Source organism: Moschus berezovskii, chromosome 1 (genome assembly GCF_049115385.1).
Source record: "Moschus berezovskii isolate FMDL1 chromosome 1, NW_MosBer_1.0, whole genome shotgun sequence".
Taxonomy (NCBI): Eukaryota; Metazoa; Chordata; class Mammalia; order Artiodactyla; family Moschidae; genus Moschus; species Moschus berezovskii.
Window position 1 is genome coordinate 74,091,817 of NC_142460.1, and position 24,316 is coordinate 74,116,132.

Below are 24,316 nucleotides of genomic sequence, written 5' to 3' on the forward strand. Positions count from 1 at the left end.
CATTAAGATAAAAATGGTTATTCTGACATAAATAACAACCATTTTGAGTCCATGTTTCTTGGTTCTAGGCTCTTTCAGAATATGTACCCAATACAAGAAGTGAAGACAGAAGTTTACAACACAACAAAAACATCCGTAATATCCTATGACCTCACCTCCCTTTCTTCACTGTGATCCCAGCAATGGTTTATCATGTCCTGACAATTCTACCATTGCAAAAACCTGTGATCCTGGAAAGAGAATAGTCATATTCTCTCTTCAAAAACTAAGAATCATTCTTAGCCCCACCCCCCACCTGCATCAAGATTATAAATGCCTGATACCAAGGATTCCAATTTAGCTTGGATAAAAGAACTCTTTCATTTATTTACTTTCCTGCTGCAACCAGCCCAGGAGCTACAGTGAAGTTTCCGCCAAGAACTCAGAAGAAACAAATCACCAAGAGATGATTCAGAATCTGATGAACTAATGATGGATGAGTGGTAGAAGCAAAAATCATCTTGGTGAAAAACCAGAGCCAAGAAAACAAAGCAATTGATGTAGTAAAGTATTGTACTCTAGTTTTATATGAATGGTTAATATCAGCCTCATCTACTAAATTTAGTATGGTGAATCTTAGGGACCCCAAAGAGTAAGAATGTCAGTGTCTCTAAGACAACCCAAGGTGCAAAAGGCCCTATCAACTCAATAATTTGATATCCCTGGGGTTGTGTTGTACTATCCAACACCAGAGTTTCATAGCTGAGTGACCCTTGTTATTAAGATAATATAATTTACTCTTTGGCTCAGTTGTCATATTGTTAATCAGATTTCTAATAAATTTAGATTTTCATATAAATTTTTATGCAAGGAGAGAATGAATACCTGTTGACTAGATGATCTGTTCTCCTTAATTTTATTATCAATGTGTAAAAAATGAAGCCTAACTAGGACTTTTATGACAATCAAATTTTTAAGCCTATTGTTTATCGGTGAAAACCAACCCCAATTGTGTATTAATGCCACCTGGTCCAGTTTTCTTTATCAGCTGGACTTATTTCACAGTCTCCTATTTTGCACAGAGTTTTGTTGACCTCAGGTGTTTGCTACAGTGTTGTGACCAGTGTTCATCACAAACTGTAGAGTACTAAGGACACATAAAGAAAATCTTCAGAAAAGGACATAGGGCACTCGATGAGGAGAACATGCTCAGAACTGCTCTAATCTTACCGTGATGAGGGTGACAAATTTAAAGACCAAAGCCAACACATTGAGGATGGCAGATAAGAAGGACCCTGTGTCTTTCAACACTGCTGAGCTTAATCTTAGAGTCAGGTTGGATCAGAGAGGCAGACTGCTGAGAATGACAGAACAAGGATTTGTTATAGACATTCAACATTGCACAACCGTGGGCAGTGGTGAAGAAGTCTGCGCCAGGCTGCCCCCTCCACATCTGGTGCTGTCCCTGAGGTCACTGTTGGTCGGATATGCCAGTGTCAGGAAGGAGAGCTGGACACGGAGTGAGGATGAACTGGAATTTATAAAAACAAACTGGATCCCATGCTGTCTCTTGGGGCCTCTAGAGTCTGTGCTGGGAGTGACCTGTAAGACAGGCTAGCGCCTACTGCCATACAGCAACAGGCCTTCCTGGCAAGGACTCTGGCAGGAGCTGGGGCCCATCCCAGCTAGCTCACCCTTTCAGCCTTAAGTAATATCTGCCAGCTATCACTGTACCGGGGACCATACATTGACCGTATGAGCATAAAAACAATGCAGCTTCTCCTTCACTTCTGCCTCTCAAATCGGGTGCATTTTTCTTTTGTGACCAACTGTAATCCAGAACCACACAGGGAAGGGAATTCTAGGAAACGTACCTCCAGCTTAGCCACATTGGTAGAGTACAGACAGCATACCAGTTATCACTAAACTGAGCATCTCGTGTGGGAGGGTGCTTTGGTATTGCACCAACATGTAGCCTACATGGGTGTCAGGTAGGAGGGTTTTCCTGACACAAAGTGCCTAACTGTGACCACAGGTAAATCACTGTAGAACACTAAGATTAGCCTGTTGTCTCCCACCATCAGCGGCTAAAAATAGACTCATGGATGTAGAAATGAGTCGAACAGAACTCCCCAGGGACCATAACATAGCTCATGTCTTCTATGAATATTACTTATTAAGATGCAATATGGACAAAGTATTTTTTAACATCAAAACTTAAAAGATTCTTGCATCTATTTAATCTTTCATGTGAAATGCTTACTTACATCTGAGGATCAAAAAATTCCCCAGTACAATTGAAAGCAACAATATTTCCTTTTATTATTACGTTTCCTGATCACCTTGTTTAAACTACTTTTGACGCAGCATATTTTTAAAAATGTTTCCCAAATGAGTGGATATATCAAAACAGAGACTTTTAAATACAAGAACAAACTAGTGGTTACCAGTAGGGAGATGGGTACCAGGGAGGGAAAGAGGATTAAAAGGTACAAACCACCAGGTACAAAATAAATAAGACGCAAGAATGCAATGTGCACCATAGAGAATATAACCAGTATTTTATAGTCATTTTAACTGGAGTATAATCTACAAATATTGAAGCACTATGTTATTACACTTGAAACTAATATAACATTGTAAAGCAACTATACATCAATCTAAAGGTGTATATTTCAAATGCAACTTAAGTTTCTGGTCAGAAAATAGTACCTCCTTGTACTCTTCCAGCCTCTGTCCATTATAAACAAGGACTGCTCATTCTTCATGGACCTGAAAAATAGAGTATCATCATGTTCTATGAGATTCCTGTGACTTTCATCAGTGGGACATATACCCAGAACGAAGCCCAGTGCTTTCCAGTCATAAGCAGGCCTTAGCCAACTCATCATTAGCTTCAAAGGGAGGCAGGGAATTGAGGCAATTATCTGCATGAGAGAAAGCAGACCCCAGTAATTCACCACAAGGGCGTGCTTGGTCACTCAATTTTCTGCCCGCCTTGCATTGCCAGTAAAGGCAGCACCCTCTGGAGAAGACCCCAGAAGGGAGAGGTGACATGCATCAACAATTCGCTCCCCCCCAGACCTGATGCACAATTCTATCAGAAAACCTTTTCCTTTGGTTTATGACAGTGGAGAGATGTTCAGGCTCTCCTTCTGTGAATGGAAAACAATTAGTCATTGCATTGCCAAGGATGATTTTCCTATTCATCTCTGGCCTCTCAGAAGCAATTTCTGCTTCACTCATTTTATTCTTTGTTGGAAATAACTGTGACAAAGTCGAAAGCATTACATCTGTTTCCGAGGCCCTCCGACCTCGTGCAGCTGAGTGCAATTGCAGCATGTGCGAAGCATTTCCCTAAACAAATCCATCACAGGGGGTTGCTGGGCAGCTTCCACACAGAAGACCCCGATCCCAGGCTGTAACACTTTGCAGATTGAGGCCAGAGTTCAAACCACTTAGCTGGACCTCTCAATATAGGCCTTCTCCCTGAGACTATTTGCTCATCAATAAGAAATTTCTAGAGCCTGCAAAAGTCTCATATTTTTCATATTTGGATCGAAATATATTCAATACAACCAACTTTTAGTCTCTTCTTTAAAAGAGATCCTTTGACCTCCCATAAGGTAGTATTTACTATTTGTACCCTCTCTCCTTTTTTTTTGCGAGTTTACTAGTAATTCATTTTAAAAACAGAAATGGTGGTGCCTGTGCAAAGTGCTCTGTAGGCATTTTATGGAGTGTATACAACCTCCTTTAATTTGCTTCTCCTAAAGCCAGATTTCATTTAACAACTGTTTCTGGTAACAGTCTCAGTGAGGAAGCTGAGCTCACTGCCATAGTATGAATGTTTTTGTACCCCCGCAAAATTCACATGTTGAATTCCTAACTCCAATGGTGATGGTGTTAGGAGCTGGGGCCTTTGTGAAGGGATGAGGTCATGAGATTGAGTCCTCATGCCTGGGAGTAATGTCCTTATGAAAAAAAGACTCCAGAGAGCTTCTTCCCTTCTTTCTACCATGTGAGGTTACAATGGGAAGAGGGTTGTCTATAAGGAAGTAGCCCTCACCTGATTCCAAATCTGCCAGCTCCATGATCCTGGACTTCACAGCCTTCAGGCCTGTGAGAAGTGTTTGCAGTTTGTAAGCCACTCCATCTCGGTGTAACATCTATGAACAGACTAAGATACTGGCCCTGCCAAGCCTACACCTCCATGCTCTCTGTCACTTTCCCAGAAGAATTAGGGCAGTGGCCCATACTATTGGAACAGAATTTTCGTGGACACAGATGTAGATAGTTCCTTTCTCTGTTTTAGGGAAGAAAACCAGAAAGCAAGACTCTTGCATTTGTTCTTCATGGCCTCCACTTTAAACCTGTTCCCTTGGAATCTCCATATCGATATGATACTTGCCCACCACAGAAGAGTTCCCTTAGAATTTCAAGCAGATCCATCTGTGCTTCTTTAATCATCTTTTCTCCCTGGATGCCTGACTGTTGTACCCACATGAATCTAGGCCCAGGAGCTCGAAGCCTGCACATTTAGCCTAGAATTAAGCATTTGAGAAGTGTAATACAGGGTGTACCCCACTCAAATGCTTACTGTCTTGTACTACCCAGACAAACAGAATTAATAAACATGGGAAGATTTTATCAGAAACTTTTTCAATGTTGTTTTTAAAAGCCTCTGAAGAAACAATTTTCCACGTGATGACATGAACCTGAAACACCAATGCTTTAAAAGTTACAGCAGAACTGAATATCTGACGCACCTTTTTTCCAAACTCTTTTGCTTTCATCTTCAGTTTATTAACTTGAGATTCAGCTATCTCTGCTCTTTCCTTAGCTTCATTCAACTCATATTGCTGCTTCTTATACTTGGAAAGGTATTGACTAGCTTCTGCTTCCTATAAAAATAAAAAATGAAACAAAGAAATCCCTGAGCCTATATAGTCATATTTTTTTCTGCCCTGATGTGAGAAAGTTGAAAATGTGAGAAAGGAATCTAAACTTCTGAGTATTGAATGAAATATCATATTTTTGTATGATGTATATGGATTCAGACTTCCTAGCAGGCACCAGATCCATTTTATAACATTTTTCCCCTGGAAATTGAGAACATAGTCGGCACTTTCCACCAACAGGATGTAGTCCAGCTTTCACAGATTTGGTATGTGATAGATTAACCATAATATGTTTTGTAATCAGTTTAACATCCTATTCAGGGTAGAGGGGGTTTGTCTTTACTGTTATAAAGTCTCCTCATAACAGGCTCCTCTGTCCACGGGATTTCCCAGGCAAGAACACTAGAGTGGATTGCCATTTCCTGCTCCAGGGGATCTTCCCCACTCAGAATTAGAACCCATGTCTCCTGCATTGATGTCTCCTGGATTCTTTACCACTAAGCCACATGAGAAGCCCCACAGGATATTACCCAACCAAAATTTTCTATCTCTACATGACACCATGCTTCTATTTGGCTCATATCGTGCAATGCATATGTTTGGGTGTAAGCAAAGGTCAAGGGGGAGAGCTTTGGCTCCCTGAAGGGAAAAGTTGCACAAATTTTAACTGTAGGTGATAATTCTAGCATACACATTTAAAAAAAAAAAAAGAATGAGCAGACTTTAAGCTGAGCTGGTCCTCCCTGACAAGCTGCTTGTTTAGCTCAGGGCCACTTATCTCCATTAATCAAATGTAAATGGCTAGGAAATCCATGAGGCTGCCACTGCCTCAGGTACTTACCAATGCCTCGATTTGCTGCTTGTAACTTTGTACTTTTAGCTGAAGATTATCCATCAGAGTCTGCATCCTGCTCATGTTTTTCTTATCTTCCTCCACCTGCAAAGTACAGGTTTGTATGTGAAGGTGATTTGAAGGATCCAGCAGTTTGCATTGGGTGTGGCCTCACATGAGGAAATAAGAGTAAGGAAAATTTATTAAAGACTATATGTAAAAACTGGAAAGAGAACTGCCATATGATCCAGCAATCGCACTCCTGGGCATACACACCGAGGAAACCAGAATTGAAAGAGACACATGTACTCCAATGTTCATCGCAGCACTGTTTATAATAGCGAGGACATGGAAACAACCTAGATGTCCATCTGCAGACGAATGGATAAGAAAGCTTGGTACATATACACAATGGAGTATTCAGTTCAGTCGCTCAGTCGTGTCCGACTCTCTGCGACCCCATGAATCACAGCACGCCAGGCCTCCCTGTCCATCACCGACTCCCAGAGTTCACTCAAACTCATGTATTACTCAGCCATTAAAAAGAATGCATTTGAATCAGTTCTAATGAGGTGGATGAAATTAGAGCCTATTATACAGAGTGAAGTAAGCCAGAAAGAAAAATACCAATACAGTATACTAATGCTTATATATGGAATTTAGAAAGATGCAAATGATAACCCTGTATACAAGACAGCAAAAGAGACACAGATGTATAGAACAGTCTTTGGGACTCTGTGGGAGAGGGTGAGGGTGGGAAGATTTGGGAGAATGGCACTGAAACATGTATATTATCATATGTGAAACGAATCGCCAATTTAGGGTCGACGCATGTTACAGGATGCTCTGGGCTGGTGTGCGGGGATGACCCAGAGGGAGGATAAGGGGAGGAGGGAGGGAGGTGGGAGGGGGGTTCAGGAAGGGGAACTCATGTACACCCGGGGTGGATTCATGTCAGTGTATGGCAAAACCAACCAATATAATATTGTAAAATAATTAGCCTCCAAAAAAAAAAATATTTTAAAAAGACCATATGTAGAGCCGTGATTTGAAAAATGAGTTTAACTTATCCCACGTTCCAAGAAATTAATAAACACAGCTCAGAGCAATGACAGTCATTTCTCGTGATCCACCACAGAACTCCCAGCTTTTGTTAAAATGGAAGTTAAAGCCACTAGTTTCAATTTGGTCTTCAGCTTGCCCAGCCCAGCCAAGCCACACCTGCCTGTGGTTTCTCAGTGCCCACCTGCAGCCCCCCCATCAAACCAATTCTTTCCTTGAACTTTCTAACTGACCCTTGGCTTTAGGTAATGGAACTATAAGAAAGACTAAGTTTACTGGAATTGTGGTGTGGGCATTAGCAGAGATAGTAAGGAAAATTCTATAAGCTATGGGGACCCTGTTTTGTGTGTTCTTATTGCTTCCATAGAAATCCAGGCTTGGGCTGGAAAAAGGAAATCCAGTGAGATAGTGGTTTTCAATCATGCTCTGTGATGTCCTGGGTATTCTAAGGAGGAAGGAGGGAAGAGAGAGACATGCTGGAAGGCTCTGCATAACACCCTCTTTACCACCCTTTTAACTAGAGTACTTCCACTTTGGAGCTGTTGAATTGCCCTGAAGGGGAGTATTTAAACTGACTGATGGTTGAGATGAATGATTTAACCCAAACACCTGCTGCTCAAACATTTTTCCTAGCTCCATCTTACTTATTCCATCAAGTATCAACTTTTGTGGTGGCTTTCATGGTTTCCCCACTTATCTCCCTCAGCCTTCAACAAACAACTTTCACTCCAACCAGGCTCATCTCCTATGCCCCTATAGTTATCCTGCTTGTTCCCTCCTTGCTAGGTTTAATGTTTAGCCCCTGGGACACAGCACAGAGGCAGCAAACAAATGCTCAGTTTCCTTGAAAGAGACCTATTTGCTTATCTTAAAGCTGCAGCCCAAGGGGGCAGCCTTCTAATTTAACACACATCTCCAGAGACCAGGGAAGCTTGTGGCACCATCTTCATACACTCTCTCCGCCTCACTCTAGGTTTCTGGTATCTCTTGGAAAGGAGCACATGTTTGGTGGCCCAGTTTTCATGGCTGCAACCCAGGGTACATCCCTTGAAAGCTTGGCTCTGGTGACCAGCAGGACTTACATTCATGGGTCCAATAGGACTGCAACAGTTTTTAACCACCTCCTCCCCTCGGCACTGGCAGAAGACTGAAGTGCCTGGGAAAGCCAGTGGTGCCATCTTCACATGCCCCACCTAGACTACTAGTATCTCTGAGAAAGGAGCTTCTGCACAGGTCTGGTGTACTGACTTTTGTAGCTGATGCCCAGAGGATCGGAGAAGGCAATGGCACCCCACTCCAGTACTCTTGCCTGGAAAATCCCATGGATGGAGGAGGCTGGTGGGCTGCAGTCCATGGGGTCGCTAAGAGTCGGACACGACTGAGCGACTTCACTTTCACTCTTCACTTTCAGGCATTGGAGAAGGAAATGGCAGCCCACTCCAGTGTTCTTGCCTGGAGAATCCCAGGGATGGGGGAGCCTGGTGGGCTGCCCTCTTTGGGGTCGCACAGAGTCGGACACGACTGAAGCGACTCAGCAGCAGCAGCAGCAGCCCAGAGGATAAATCTCTTCCTCTGTCTCTGGGCTTGTGTTCAAGAAAGGGCTTGTGTTCACAGGTTCAATGAGATGATAGCAAACAAAGAAAGAGTTCTTAACTGGATAGCACCACAGGGATCGGAACAGACAGAAATACCCATCTCCCAGTCATTCCCTGAAAGAGGTGTATTTGCATACTTTAAAAGCTCCTGCCTAAGGGTCTGGCCTCCAGTCAGCCCTGCATCTAAGTACTGACTGAGATCCTCCCCTTTGCAATATTATAGACAGTTTTTGAACACTCAACTAAGAGCCCTAAGAACAAAGAAGGCTGCTTGGATAGTCACAAAGATTTCAGAGACAACTAACAGCTAGGGTAGACTGAACAATAAAGATCTTCTCTTACATGAGACTATTCATTTAAGATTGGGAGAGTTGTTTTATCTAACGCATAAAAAACAACACAGAGATCAAAAGTTGAAGAAACAAAGTAATATGCTCCAAATGAAGGAATAAGATAAAACCCCAGAAAAGGATAAAGGTAGATGATTTACCTGATAAAAGGTTCAAAATAAAGGTCATGAATATGCTCACCAAGCTTAGGAGAACAATGCATGAACAAAGTGAAAATTTCAACAAAAAATATTAATATAAAAAAGTACCAAGCAGAAATCACAGAGATAAATATCTGAACAAAAATTCCAATATAGGCATTCAACAGTAGACTAGATGAAGTAGAAGAAAGGCTCAGTGAACTTCAAGACAAAGCAGTGGAATTCATCCCACAAAAGTAGGGGGGTGGAAAATGAGTAAAGAGAGCTTAAAGGACTTCTGGAATAACATCAAGTGGACCAGCATTTGCATTACAAGGGTCTCAGAAAGAGAAGAGAGAAAGGCAGAAAAGTAAATTTTTAGGATACAAAATCATTATACAAAAATAAGTTGTGTTTCTGTACACTAATATGAACTATCAGAAATTAAGAAAACAATCCCATTTATAATTCCATCAAAAGAATAAAATACTTAGGAATAAATTTAACCAAGGAGGGAAGGTGAAAAACTTGCACCTATGAAAGCTATATGTGTGTGGTGACCCAGGGTTGAAAGAGCAAACCAAGGAGGGCCTTAGAATGCAGGAATGGAAAAACCAGACCCTTATCGTCCTTCCCTCCCCCATGCTGTAACTATTAATGGAAACGGTATAATCTGTCTCCCCTCCTACCCCACAGGGAGGAGGTATTTGCCTTACTCTTACCCCCACCCAGTATAGGTGCCTCATCCAATCAGCAAATGACCCACAAGACCCCTATCCCACTCCTTGTACCCTGGGTATAAAAGTGGACTAAGGACCCCTGTTCAACGTCAGTTTTCCCTTAAGCTGACCTGCTGTTCCAACAGCGTCTCCTGCTCTAATAAACTTTATTTCCCTCTCATTTTGTCTTATGTCTGGAAATTCTTTACCAACCTGTGCCCGCAACACGACAATACGGCACTGATGAAAGAAATTGAAGAAGACACAAATCGGTGGAAAGCTATTTTGTGCTTGTGGTTTGGAAGAATTAATGTTAAAATGCCCATACTGCCCTAAACAATCTACAAAGTCAATGCAGTCACTATCATTTTTCACAAAAATAGAATGGAACCACAAAAGGCCCTGGGTAGTAAAAGTAATCTTGAGGAAGAAGAACAAAGCTGATGGCATCTTGCTTTCTGATTTCAAACATATTACAAAGGTATAGTCACTGAAACAGTATATACTGGAATAAAAACAGACATGCAGATCAACTGAATGGAATAAAGAGCCCAAATATATATACATGGCCAATTAATGCAAAGGAGCCAGAATATATAATGGGAAATAGAGAGCTAGTTCTTCAATAAGGGGTGTTGGGAAAACTGGACAACCACAAGCAAAAAAGGAAATTTGACCACTATCTTATACCATACATAAATGTAAACTCAAAATGGAGATTAAAAACTTGAATCTAAGACCTGGAATTATAAGACTCCTAGAAGACAACACAGAAGGTAAGTTCTGTAACTGGTCTGGATGAGTTTTTTTGACACCAAAAGCAGAGGCAATAGAAGCAAAAATAATTCAGTGAGGCTTTCTCTGCCTCAGGCTGCTTGCTCTCCCCTTTATCTTTCCCAGGTGTTCCGTTCCTTCGCTCAGTCGTGTCCGACTCTATGTGACCCCGTGGACTGTAGCCTACCAGGCTTCTCCGTCCATGGGATTGTCCAGACAAGAATACTGGAGTGGGTTACCGTTTCCTTCTCCAGGGGATCTTCCCGACCCAGGGATCGAAACCGGGTCTCCCGCATTAGACGCAGACGCTTTAACCTCTGAGCCACCAGGGATTCCCAGGTGTTACCTCCCATAAATCTCATACTTCTGACTCCACCCTGTCATCTGGTTCCTGGACAGCCCACCTGAGACCAATTTTTTTTTTCCTTATCTCTTGAAATGAAGATACTTTATCCATATTTAGATTACTAAGGATTAAATAACACCTACACACAGGTCCCTGAATATAGTCAGTAGACAAAAGTAAAGCAGAGCAGGTAGATAGGGGTGGTGGTAGGGAGGAAAACTGTCTTTACCTCCTGTAAATAATATAGGTTCCTAATCTTATGTCCTGCTTTATAGCATACATTTCTAGACACAAGAGAGAGGAAAACGGGATGAATTTCCAAATGCTAGAGGGACATACGAGGGGAGATAAATTCTCAGTGGGGGGCTGGCCTTAAAACTCTTGTGGATGGAGAGACACTTGGTTCCCTTTTCCAATGCAGTATGATTTTCCAAGAGGACTTTTTCCTAGGAAAGAAAAACCCTATTTATATCCCTTTCAAAATGACATTTTATAATGGGATCTATGATGTACTATCACAGAACACCGTGCCCCACAGGCCTGATGGTTATTTTGATGGTAAAGGAGAACAGATTGAATTGACTCAACATCTACCTTGAATATTTCAAAACCAGGTACTGATATCAAGGAACATGGAGGGCTCTCTAATGTCTCTTTAAAGTGACAGGGTCTAGCCTGTTATCTTGTAATAAAAGGTACTCAATAGGTGTTACCTGAGTTCACGGCAGAAAATCATTGCATAATTGAATAGATATACTCTAAGCATTGTGCAGACACTTGGAAGAAATTAAGAAATACACCTCCATGCTAGTACAAGGGGAAGACGCAGATTATTACTATAAAGAAACAAAGATAAAAACACAGTAGAACGAGGTTGTATTCCTTGGGACAATGAAAACCAAAGAAACTATAGCTTTAGTGCATTGTTGTATAGTGAACCTGTTTATAGAAGAAAACTATAAGAATAATCCATAGGAAAAGAAAAAGAGAAAAGCAGACATAATTAACAAGCAGCATTTTGCTTCCCCATGTTTTCTTATCCTTGCTCAAAAGAAGCAGAGAACAGCACATCTTTCATGTTTCCCAGGTGTTTGCTCCTCCGTCACACATACCATGGGTGCAGTCCCCAGTGGTGTTCATTATAATACCTAGCATGGTCTAAACAATTGTCAGACTAATTCGCCTTAGGAAAGAACTACTTATTCAGCAATGAAGAACTGTACAAATAGCTCATTTCATCTTAATTAGCCCAAGATGATGCTTCTGAAGCACTGCTGTCTTAACAATGCTATCCTTCCTGCTGCAATGAAGAAATACTTTGATGTCTCTGACACCAACTCAGCCTTGGCGGGGGCCACTCTCAGGACTGGCAGATCTCGCATGAGTGCTCAGTTGCTGTAAAGTGGGCACCTAGGGTGAGTTTGCCTTTTCACTGGAACAAGCTATATTGTGTGGCAGAGAGAGCTGGAGAGTAACCATTGGTGTCTGTGTTTAACTGAAACACATGCATCTGCTCTGTGCCAGGAAGGTGCTGGCCCCAGAGAAGTGAGCAAGACATGTGCTATCATGGGACATCTGGTTTTCTCTGTTTGAAGAAAAGGTAAGACAAGCTGGAAAGTGAAAACACAAGTGAAATAGATTGCTACTCTGGCAATGCATTAGTTACTGGTAACAAGTTTGCCCACTTCTTTTCAATTATTTGCTTAGACATGAAAGTCAGAAAGCTGCAGGGGGCCTCTCTGCATTTGATGTATTTCCACCCAGCACCAACACCAGATAGAGTCCTCGGTGGCCTGGAGTGTTCGTGAGACCAGAAACCAAGAGTGGAAACATCCCCTCCTCCAATTTAACTAGCGCCTCATGCAACCTGTGGGCTGAGTCGCCACCCCAGTCTCCGCCAGTCACTTCATTTACACATTGTTCTCACTCAACCTCTCACAGGAAGGCATCTTTCCAAAAGCGCTGCAGACATTACATGAGAAAAAACAAGGATAGTATAAATAGCTCTTTGCTTCTATTTGCAACTTGTCACTCACATTGTGCTTCCTGAGAGCTCTAAAGAGGGACCAACCCAAATCAGTAATAGCAGAGGAGCTCTGGAAGGGCTAGTTGGTGTCTCCTGCTGAGGGAGAGGAACGATGGAGAGAGAACTAGGAGTCCTAGGGGGTGGTCTGAAGGAGCACATCCGCCTGAGGTAGGGTGCAGCCAGGCAAGCAGGGCGCGGCTTCTTGGAGTACCTGATGGGTCAGCTCCCTGATGCACCGCTGAAGCCTGTGGGCTCCCCCCTGGGCCTCCAAGTTACGTCGGACTTCGCTCTCCAGTTCAGCCTCTAGTTCGCGAACCTGCAAGCAAACCATGGTCTCAGACGACAGGTGGACAGCCAGCAAGCCAGGAGGGCATTGCAGTGGCCAGTTGGCACCACCACTTGGAACAGAGTGACACCATCAAGGGAAGATGTGTTTACTCTGGTTCCCGCAGTGGTGGAACAGAGCAAGCTCTGTGGGAAAACTGCCTTGCCAAGTGAGCTGGTCGAACTAGGTGAGCTCACAAAAGGGCTGTTTAGACCCTGAAGGATGTGAAAGGCTGATCCATGCAGAGATGATAAGTATCCCCTCTTGGATTACAAAAGTACATACACATGTGCGTATTAGAAGGTACATAAGTATATACAGAGAATAAGCTATATATAGTTCTCTTTAAGGATTCAACCAATACACTGCCTTATCTTTCTCCATGTTTGGCTTTGATTCTCTAAATAAACCAGACCCTGAGTCTATGTCACACATATGTCACCCACAGCCCTGCTAGGTGGGAGAGCTGTAGTACAGATGAGCAGCCGGCCTGTAGCCTTATAGACTTACAAGATCAAGGTTAACATAACATTCATTCACTGAATATAATGCCTCCTATGCACCATTGATACAGCAGGGAACAAAACACAAAAATCTCTCCCCTCTATAAGCATCCATTCTAATGAATGAAACACACAAAGGAAAGTGAAATATAGATTATGTTAGATGGTGATAAGTGGAATGGAGAAAAATAAAGAAGGACACGGGGTAGGGGGTTGATAGGGAAGGGGGTCTTTCATATAATTTTGCAATCAAACCAACTAAACAAGGTCCGTTCAGGAGGCCTAACTTTCATCTCTGTGTTTTCCTCCTATGCGTAGTGGCTTTTATTCAGTTCAGTCACTCAGTCATGTCTGACTCTTTGCAACCCCATGGACTGCAGCACGGCAGGCCTCCCTGTCTATCACCAACTCCCAGAGTTTACTCAAACTCCTGTACATTGAGTTGGTGATCTCATCTACTAGCGTATTCTCTGTCATCCCCTTCTCCTCCCACCTTCAGTCTTTCCCAGCATCAGGGTCTTTTCAAATGAGTCAGTTCTTAGCATCAGGTGGCCAAAGTATTGGAGTTTCAGCTTCAGCATCAATCCTTCCAATGAATATTCAAGACTGATTTCCTTTAGGATGACCTGGCTGGATCTCCTTGCAGTCCAAGGGACTAGTGGCTTTTATTAGTCTTCATTTTATCCTGCCGCTAATTCTTTTTGAAAATATAGGCAGATGTGTACATGTCTTCATATTTTCCCTCTTTCTTGCACAGAAGGTTATATACTCTCCACATTGCCTGTGCCTTTATTATCATTATACTACTAGGCATGGTCTCCAGGACATTACAATGCTCTTCCTCATTCCTTTTAAATCAGTATGATTATACCATAAATGTGTATTGGTATTCCATTATATAGACATATCATAAATGTGCAATGGCAATACTTTCTCAGAGACCCTTCTGAGGCATGAAAATCCCAGTCAAATATTCTTTCCATCCTTATAGCATCTGTCACATGACCTGTAAATTGTCACTGAAATTGATTCAATAATTTAAAAAATCCTATTTTCAAGATAGGTCTTTCTAGTCTTCCTATCTTGCAGCTCCCTGAAGGCAGGTACTACATCAATTCTGTCAGTCCTCACTGCATCTGCACTAAAATCTTTTTGGTCCTTGATTTACTTGTTTCCCTCTGCTTTCTCTGACTGTTAGGATACGGGCATTCTCCATAGAGCAGATAATGGGAGCAAAGGCAGGGAAGCAAGACTGGGAGAGAATGTTTGGAAACAGTGGGTCCCCTGGCTGTGGGGCGCCTAGTGCCGGGGCATGAAGCTGGGGGAGATACATTTTACTAAGCAGGAAGGCAGGTTTCACCCACTCCAGGAAGAGTCCTGTTTAGTGGCCCAAAGTCAAGAAGAATGAATGAATATACTGAGATCTGACACTCTCAGATGACTGCAAGTGCTACAAGCCAAAGTGAAGAGGGAGGTAGGACTATCTGACGTGATATCCCAAAACAATAAGACTTTGAACTGGGAGTTGTCAAGACCCCACGATTACACAGGCAAACTCCTACCCTGGATTCTAGTTTCTGGATTTGCTTTCTGTTCCCCATTATGGCCATCTGCTCAGCATCATCCAGCCTCTCTTGTAAGTCTTTAATTGTCTGCTCCATGTTCTTTCTCATCCTCTCCAAGTGGCCATTGGTATCCTGCTCCTTCTTCAGTGCTTCTGACATGTTTGCTACCTAGACAAGAAGGAAAGGGACTGAGATAATCTGGCAGCCAACAGAGCTGAACATTTTTGTCCCTAGTCTTCAGTTCCTGACGTGACTAAAGGCCATGCCCAGCCTCTGTACTTCATCTCTCCCCACCATGCTCTCCCTAACCTCTGTGGTCCTTGAGTTGGTAACCATAACAATCAAGATAGCAGCAGCTACTGGAGATCAGGGGGACGGGTGGTGGAAACAGACCAGAGATGAAACACCATGTGAACATTTTTACACAACATCTGTATTCAAAGAGAGACGACCAACTGAGGGCAGAGCTTTTCACTGAGTAAAGCACCAGGACATGTCCTATGGCAGCATGCACCAGGAAAAGTGTGAGGGCCTCGGAGAATCTTTTTCACGTCTCACTTCTGTAATTCTGTGACTTGCAACTGCAAACAAGTTTAGGCTCTAGGAATTTGGCAGCAACTGATGCTCTCGGTGCCAAAAATCTGGCACAAGGATGGTTAATTCTTGCAAAGCCCGCTCTCGGCTTTGATTGTGTATACAAGGGCTTGGTGTCTTGCTGCCATTATTAAGAACTGTTTCATGAATCTCTCAGTGCCTTTAATGTAAGAACACTGCCCTCTCAGCCAAAGTTTCTCTGTCTATCAGGTTACCAACCATCTGCATAATTTAAGTGTGAGACGTCTGTGCAGATGGTGAGGGCAAAGAATGAATAATGGAGGTAACTCTGGGTTTTGCTATGTGGGGCTGGAGCTCAGAGCTGAACTACTGGAGAATTAAGGCAGGGGAAGAGGTAGTGAGTTCATTTTTCAACATTGTCAAGATCTTTTAAAGGTGAAGTTATGCAGATAGAGTCTTCATAACGTGTGACTGCATAAATTTACCAAGCACGAGCAAAAAGCTCTTTTTTCCCCTTTCTATGTAGATTTTCATAAATGTTTGAAATGAGCGTATTATTTTTTCCTTGGCCAAACACTTTCAAGCTTTCTCACACCTCTTTTCCATCAGAAAGCAGAGTGTCTGCGTTGATACAAAATGGCTGAATGCTAGGCATGCTATCCCCATTCTTCTGGACCTAGAGCTAGGATTTAGTGCAAGAGTTTTAACTACCCAAGTGCTTGATGATTCAGACAGATACAGGCATAAGTTTTTCCCTTCGTTTGAATTTTAAAATGACTCATGTAAAACCTAACTGAATATCTTGTCTCTTCGGTTCCCATATACTATTTAGCAAGAGGATCAGCTTTCATTCTCAGGGCAAGCTCTGGGCTGCTGCATGTGTTTGTGAATCCGACATACTGTACTGAAGCACCTGATGGGGAAGCGGTAAGTGGAGGGTGAAATCAAGTCCAAGCTCTGCTCAGCAGGTGCTGGGACCTGCAAGGCTGGGACCTTGACACACTGACTTTTCTCCCACCCACCTCCTTCCATGGCCTTTTTTTAATGAGTACTGTCATCTGTTTGTCATGCCTTTTGAGAGAAATCTGCATCTATCTGCAGTGGGTGTCCAGAGGGTATCCCTTTTCAGTGCCCACAAAAGTACAGTCAAGGCTGGCAGTCAACCCTGAGCTTGGTCTCATTCAGGAAAAGTACACCTATCAACAACTTTAAACTTGCAGGTAAGGAAAGTACACCAATTCTGAAGGCCGTCCTCACCAACCCGATTCTGTTACTGAAGCAGCAGTATGGGCTGTAAAAAAATAAGTGAAATAAGCATTCTTGCCAGATCATTGTCATGAAGCCATTACAGGCCTCAGGAAAAATAGCTATGGGTAAGGAAACATAAGAAGAATTGTTTCTAGATACTGGATACATTGATTCACAAGTGGAAAGTGGTTTAACTCTTTTAAAAAGTCTCTTGCTTTCATAAGATTTTGCTTATGGCAATTCAGCTGCTTCTTTTCATTGTGTGGTTTGGGTGGAAGGGAGGAGCCGATTGGCCTAATTTCCAAAATGGGGGCAGAGAGGCAGAGGGGTCAGTTAACCTCCCCCCTGGCTATATGGAGAATCAATGGAATCCTTTCTGGCAGCAGCTTTGCCCCTGCCCCTTGGCTGCTGCTCCTGTCAGTTCTGGAATTCAGGAGTGAGCAGGCAGTCATGGACCCACCTCGGTGGCTGCCTTCTTGGCCTTCTCTTCTGCATTTTGACACCCCTGCATCGCCTCCTCAGCTTCCTTCTGCATCCTGGCTACATCCACCTCCAGTTTCTTCTTCTGGCCAAGGAGACTCGTGTTCTAAGGAAAAGCAGCATCCTCATTAGGCAAGTTGAGATCAGTGGTGAAACGCAACCTGGTCTGTTCAGGACATGCAGTGTGAGGGGCTCTGGCCAGGAGAGCACTTTCCTCTAGTCAAAGGAAAATTTCTTCATTTTCCTCAGTGAAGCAGCACATCCAGGGCCAGGAGACCACATTAGACTGAATGCATGGGATTTCATCTATGTGTGGTCCACTGCTGGAGAGATGGCAGCCTGAATCCGAAAGGAGCAGTGGATCCAGACAACCTATGGGTCCTAAACACGAGTTTAGTTTTCCCCTTGTTGAGGAGTATGTTTTGCTGCCTTTTGCTCTTTGATGGAGGAAGAAGCAAGTGTCCCAGAGTAGAAGTCAGGGTCAAAGGCAGACATCTGGAAAGCAGGGGTCTGGGGGAAAAAAATGAGCTTCCTGCATGCTGCTCCAGGGGGAAAAAAATCTTCCTCATCATCGACCTCCATTTCTATCAATTCTGCACTGATAGTTGGGGTGGGAAAAGCAATTCTGATGAGCCTCAACCCCAGCCTTAGAAAGCTCCATCACACGGGAGGGATACTTGGGTTCTTTGGCTGGTGCTGCCCTAATTCTTTCCTTCCTGGGTTGTGACATTAGAAACTGAAACTCCTTTTTGGTCTGTGTTTGTAGCACAGCTTTTCTGAGGGTGTGAAAGCTTAGCAGAGAGAATGTATTTAAAAGGCATAGCCTTCCTATTTTTAATTTCTCTTCTGTTTGTTCACTTTTCCTCTGGCTAGTGCCTCTCTCAGTGGCAAGATTAAACCTTGGAAACAGGAACTGAGATATTCCAGCCTCACAAGTATCTTTGTCAAGGTTGCTATCCTCAGTCCTCATTGAGAGACAGGCTCTATGTGCCGAGGGACTCCTACTGCCAGGGGTGTAGCCTGGGGGGTGGGGGTGAAGGCATTTCCTGGAGTTTGTCAGGATGCTCACTGCACAAAACTCCATAGACACTCTTTGTAAAGAAAGGTACAAGTGTAAATCTTGATTCATTTATACATAGAATCACTTAAAATCCACTAGGGTGTTGATGGTTAAAGTATTTTCAAGCTAAATGATTGGTTCTGTTTGGGAAGCAGAGGGTGAGGGAGTACTGTGCAGAAGGGCAAGCTAGATAGTCAAAGCTCAGGTTTGAAAAAGGACACATGTAATCAGACAGGGATAACTTTGGCCTCATATGTCTGGTCTAGGTTACAGTTCTATAAAATGCTTACTATACATCAATCAGAAGATAGCTGGTGTTCCGGAATTGCAAGGGGTCCTACTTGGCCAAGGTAGGACCTCACAAGGGAGAGGAGTCCTTGTGAGCCATAGATCACCTAGATCAGAACTGCACCAAGGGTAGTTTCTGGACTGGCAGCATCACCTGAAAACTTGCTTGATTCCTCCTATAGCAGAGATTCTGCAGTGGGTCTGGGGTGAGGCCTGAGAATGTACATTTTTGTGTTATTTGCTCTTATACACATAAAGTTTCAGAAACTCTGTTCTGGAGATCAAGTCTCTGTGGCCTAATTTTCTTTTCTTTTTTTTTCACATCTATCTCCTCCTCTCTATTCTGCTCCTGCTCTGGTTGATGTCCTCATCTCTCTCTAGGCTAGTGTTTTATCATCATATGGAGACCCATATGATGCATCATCAGTTATAACTATGCATGGCAAATGATTTGTTACCAATAGCTATTGAGTCCTACAGATTTACTTTTTAAAAATTCAATATTCTACTTTATAACACTTCTACTCATTTTATTTATTTAAGTTTTCCTGAGAGAGAAAGAAAATACTGAAGTGAGTTAACCTGTCAGGAATTATGCACAGCCTATAGCCTGTTTTATACACGTGGTATCCTAATAGGGTCGTGTCATACACAAGGACACAAAGTCAGACTGTAGGCACAAACTAAATGCAATGCCTTCCAGCTGGTGCATCTTTGGCTTATACCTCCTTTTATCCAGTGTTTCTCAGTTACAGTTGGCATTCGGGGAGGGGTAATTCTTTGTGATAGCGAATTACCTGTATTTTGCAGGAGCATTAGTATCTTTGGAACTTGCCTACTAAATGTCAGTGGCACTTTCCAGTCACTATGGCAACCACAATGATCCCACAAATGTTTCTAAATAGCCCTGAGCATGGCACATCTGCCCCTAGCTGCATGAATCCATCCTTCACAACAATCATCAGAGTAAACTTCTAAAGATGCAAATCTAATAACTTTGCTCCCAGTTACTCACAATTCTTCAGCAGACTTGAAACTTCATCAGTTTCAAAATCAAGTCCCTGGCGACCTGGGTCTGTCTGCCTCTCCCTTAGCATCAATTCTGCTGATTTCTCCCACCCCAACCCCACTGTATGGTGTAGTAAATATATCAGTTTTTCTTAACATCCTAAATCCCCTCCTCTCCTCATGCCTCTGCCCCTGACTCTTCTCTCTACTTGGCTGACTTCTTATGTGTCCTTCACAGCTCAGATCAAGCAGGCTGTGCATCTCCCTGAGTGTAGGATCGTCAGGGAAGGCTTTCTATAGGGCTACCCTTGCTTTATCACTGTACTCCTGGCAGTGCACTGCAGCTTGTTTACTTAGATCTTCATGTTTTTAGGATGCTGGAGATATTCTGCATCTATCTATACTATGTACTACTGGACTTCACCAGTGGCTCAGTGGTTAAGAATCCACCTGCCAATGCAGGAGACCCAGATTTGATCCCTGGGTCAGGAAGATCCCCTGGAGAAGAGAATGGCTACCCACTCCAGCATTCTTACTGGGAAAACCCCATGGACAGAGAGGAGCCTGGCGGGCTACAGTTCATGGGGTCGCAAAAGAGTCAAACATGATTCAGTGACCAAACAACAATACCATGTACACCTGTCTGGGTTATGGTAGATGCACTAAAAATGTTTATTGAATGACCCATTTACTATATGCATTTGTCTAACCACTATGGCTTCTCCTGATTCCATAAGAATAGTAAAAATTCTAAGAATTCTTGTTTTGTGTCACTTACATAACCTTCCATGAGAAGTCAGAGTCCTGACAACTCATAACTGTCAGGAGCCACTCAGAATTGTTTGAAATCTCTTGGCTCTTAGGCAGCTTTTTTTTTTTTTTTTTTTGAATTCTTGGATTCTCAGGGAACACATGGCATAGAGGGAACAGGATAAATAGGTAAATGACTCTGGAACACTAGTGAATGTTCCCCCCCGGCCCGCCTCTCTCCCCAGCATCCTAGCTGTGAGTGTCTTGACAGTTCATTCTTCTGACAGGGCTTAATGTTATGGATCAAATTGTGTCCCTCCCCACAAGAAACATAGATTGAAGTCCTACCCACCAGTTCTCAGAATGTGATCTTACTTGGAAACAGGGTCCATACAGAGGCAATCAAGTTAAAATGAGGTCAGTCATGTCCAACTCTTTGTGACCCCATGGACAGTAGCCTACTAGGATCCTCTTCATGGGACTTTCCAGGCAAGAATACTGGAGTGGGTTGCCATATCCTCTTCCAGGAGATCCTCCTGACCCAGGGTGGGTACTAATCTGACTGATGTCCTCATAAAAATTTGGAAATTTGAACAATGACAGATACAGAGGGAAAATGATGTTAAAACAGAGAAAATGCCATGTGAAGGCAGCGAATTGGAGTGACGCATCTACAAGCTAAGGAACGCCAGAGATTGCCAGTAAACCACCAGAAGCTGGAAAAAGGCAAGGAAGGATTCCCCTACAAGATTCAGAGGGAGGGGTACCCTGCCAACGCCTTGATTTCAGATTTCTAGCCTTTAGAACTGCGAGAGGTTACATTTCTGTTGCTTTAATCCCCTCAGTTTGTGGACTGTGTTGCTGCAGCCCTAGGGAGCCATGCATTTGGGGATGAATGAAGGGTGCAGCCACCACTCTGCTGCCAAAGGCTCTCCCTGTCTCACTGGACACCCCAAGGCTCCATGTGGCAAGTGTGTATGGTTCAAGACCAAGGCTGACTGCATGGAAACTGTTGCCTCCAACCAGCTGATGCAGCTAATCGGGAGTTTATGGATCCCACCTGGGCATGGAAAAGATTGATTTTTTCCGTGGCTTCCAGGAGCTCCTCTTCTGCCAGCCTGCGACTGCGCTCTGTCTGCTCCTGCAAGGACCTTAGCTCCTCAACTTCAGCCTGGAGAAGAGCATTGCGCCGCTCAGCCACCGCCACCTGCTCCTTCAGCTCACTGTTCAGGCATGTGCTGTCATCCACCTGCACCTGCAGGTCCTGGGAGAGAAAACTCAGGCCTGGGCATGGGTCCCTGGGAGGTCAATAGGACCTGAGTTTGTGTGTGCACATTCAACAAAATTAAACATAACATATACCAGTTAAACATAAGCACATATTAATGTAAGCCAATTGAATGTAAGTCCTGAAGGACTAGATTTGGTGTCCTCACTTTTATTGTCGAACACAACCTGTTACTTGGCTTGCTTCCATAAGCAGAAGCGTCCCTGCCTCATCCCCTTGTGACAATTGAAAATACCTTGATCTGGGTCTGGAGCTGGCCCAGGGACTTGGTGGCCTCTGATGCCTGCCGGCTGGCACAGCTAAGCTGGAGCTCCATCTCAGTGAGGTCCCCTTCCATGCTCCTCTTCAGCCGGGTGGCCTCAATTCTGCAACGAGCTTCGGAATCCAGACTCGACTGCAGGGAGTCAATAGCACACTGCTGCTTCCTCCTAATTTTAGAGTAACATTCAGGGGGGAAATCATGCACCCAGGTTGAGAAAGGGTACCTGCTGTGTACACACAACAGTTTAGGAATCAGGGAAAAACTTAAAATTCAAGATCGATTCTGTGTAATTAACAAAATGAGTCTAGAGGGTCTTCGTTTAGAAACCATGGAGGTTGAAGGGTTAGATCAGTGAGCATTTGTACATCGTATCAGATCAACTGTTTTCCACATCAACTCCCCAGAAAAATCAAAAGTCACTAGTGGGCTTCCCTGGTGGCTCAGTGGTAAAGAATCTGCCTGCCAATGCAGGAGACATGGGTTTGATCCCTGGTTTGGGAGGATCCCACATGCTGCAGAGCAACTAACCTGTGCACCACAATCAGGCCTGTGCTCTATAGCCCACATGCCGCTTCTACTGACGCCCATGTGTCCTAGAGCCCATGCTCCACAACAAGAGAAGCCACCACAACATGAAGCCTGCAAACCACAACTAAAGAGTAGTCCCCACTCACTGCAACTAGACAAAAGCCTGCACAGCAATGAAGATCCAGCTTAGCCAAAAATAAAATTAAATAAAATTTAAAAGAGAAAAGCACTAGAATATTTGTGAGATTCCTGTGGGACAGACTTTGCCTTGTCTGAGACCGCCTCAAGGACAGTCTAAGACAAATATCTAGATTCCCTATAGTGGCTAAGAGTGAAGGGAGGATGCTCTTTCAGACGGGCATAATATTTAAACACTTTCAATGGTGAAAAATGTTTGAAGACAGCAAGAAACAGTCATCTGGGTTGAAACAAGTCCTGCACCAGCAATCCTGCTCTAATGGCCTGTGACACCTAATTCTCCTAGAATAGCGTGGTTATCTTTCTCCACGAGTACAACCAAGGATTGGCTGAGAAAACCAATTGCTGTGTGATATTGAATTACTTCCACATGCTTTTATAACATCCATGCTGAAACCATTTTTGCATAGTGCCAGAAGCTTGCACAATAGATGTGTGTTCAGGAAGACAAAGAAAAAATATGGGGAACCCAGAGAAATCATTTCCCAACCCTCTTGCAGAAAGTCTGGGACCATGTGACTGAATTCTGACCAAAGGATATGGGCAAAAGTGTTTCCAAGCCTCACATATACAACTTTTTACTCATGATCCTGTGCTCTCTTCCCCATCAATGGCAAACTTGATGGCCACACCTGAACCATCTGGCATCAAAAGATGGAAGGAACCTGAGTTTTTGAATGACTTGGAAGAATAGTGGCCCACTCTCCATCCTGCCCCACATTGGACTCTAACACAAAGCAAAAATACACTTTTAGCCATTGAGATTGGGTGGTTGTGAGTTAGGACAATGTAATTGTTATAAACCTTGATAGTATATTGAAAAGCAGAGACATTACTTTGCCAACCAAGGTCCGTCTAGTCAAGACTATGGTTTTTCCTGTGGTCATGTATGGATGTGAGAGTTGGACTGTGAAGAAAGCTGATCCCCGAAGAATTGATGCTTTTGAACTGTGGTGTTGGAGAAGACTCTTGAGAGTCCCTTGTACTGCAAGGAGATCCAACCAGTCCATTCTAAAGGAGATCGATCCTGGGTGTTCATTGGAAGGACTGATGCTAAAGCTGAAACTGCAATACTTTGGCCACCTCATGCGACGAGTTGACTCACTGGAAAAGAGTCTGATGCTGGGAAAGGTTGGGGGCGGGAGGAGAAGGGGACGACAGAGAATGAGATGGCTGGATGGCATCACCGACTCGATGGATATGAGTTTGAGTGAACTCCGGGAGTTGGTGATGGACAGGGAGGCCTAGCATGCTGTGATTCATGGGGTCGTGGAGAATCAGACATGACTGAGCGACTGAACTGAACGAACTGAACTGTTATAACTAACACAGGCCCTGTTAAGCTCACCCTATGAAGCAGGGCCTAATACTGGACAGATAAGACAAGACATACTCATAGAGTCTATCAGCCCAAATAGCAGACACATACTCATTCTGAGTCAGAATTAGGTTCCACACTGAGTTATCGCTGAGCCTGTGTTCTGAGCTCTGAGGCCAATCAGGAAGACACACAGCCTGCAGAGGAGTAAGAGTGTGGTCAGAGTTTTCAACTAGA

The 24,316-nt window shown here is 43.5% G+C and overlaps 2 protein-coding genes across 5 annotated transcripts in view; one reads left to right on the plus strand and one right to left on the minus strand.

The window, feature by feature from the left end:
• Window positions 1–6,369, plus strand: part of HHLA2 (HHLA2 member of B7 family) — a 178,764-nt gene extending 172,395 nt beyond the window's left edge. For all 4 annotated transcript variants that reach the window (XM_088836787.1, XM_088836792.1, XM_088836794.1 and 1 more), the window contains one exon: window positions 69–6,369. In XM_088836787.1, the coding sequence (XP_088692913.1) occupies window positions 69–149 (81 nt within the window). In that variant the 3' untranslated portion in view covers window positions 150–6,369. The remainder of the gene's footprint in view (window positions 1–68) is intronic.
• MYH15 (myosin heavy chain 15) overlaps window positions 4,446–24,316 on the minus strand; it is a 171,487-nt gene continuing 151,616 nt past the window's right edge. Inside the window, exons 34-41 of the mRNA XM_055419366.2 lie at window positions 22,009–22,201; window positions 21,546–21,749; window positions 17,360–17,485; window positions 15,094–15,264; window positions 12,915–13,019; window positions 5,722–5,817; window positions 4,725–4,883; window positions 4,446–4,523 (exon numbers count right to left, since the gene is read on the minus strand). Of these exons, the coding sequence (XP_055275341.2) occupies window positions 4,446–4,523; window positions 4,725–4,883; window positions 5,722–5,817; window positions 12,915–13,019; window positions 15,094–15,264; window positions 17,360–17,485; window positions 21,546–21,749; window positions 22,009–22,201 (1,132 nt within the window). The remainder of the gene's footprint in view (window positions 4,524–4,724; window positions 4,884–5,721; window positions 5,818–12,914; window positions 13,020–15,093; window positions 15,265–17,359; window positions 17,486–21,545; window positions 21,750–22,008; window positions 22,202–24,316) is intronic.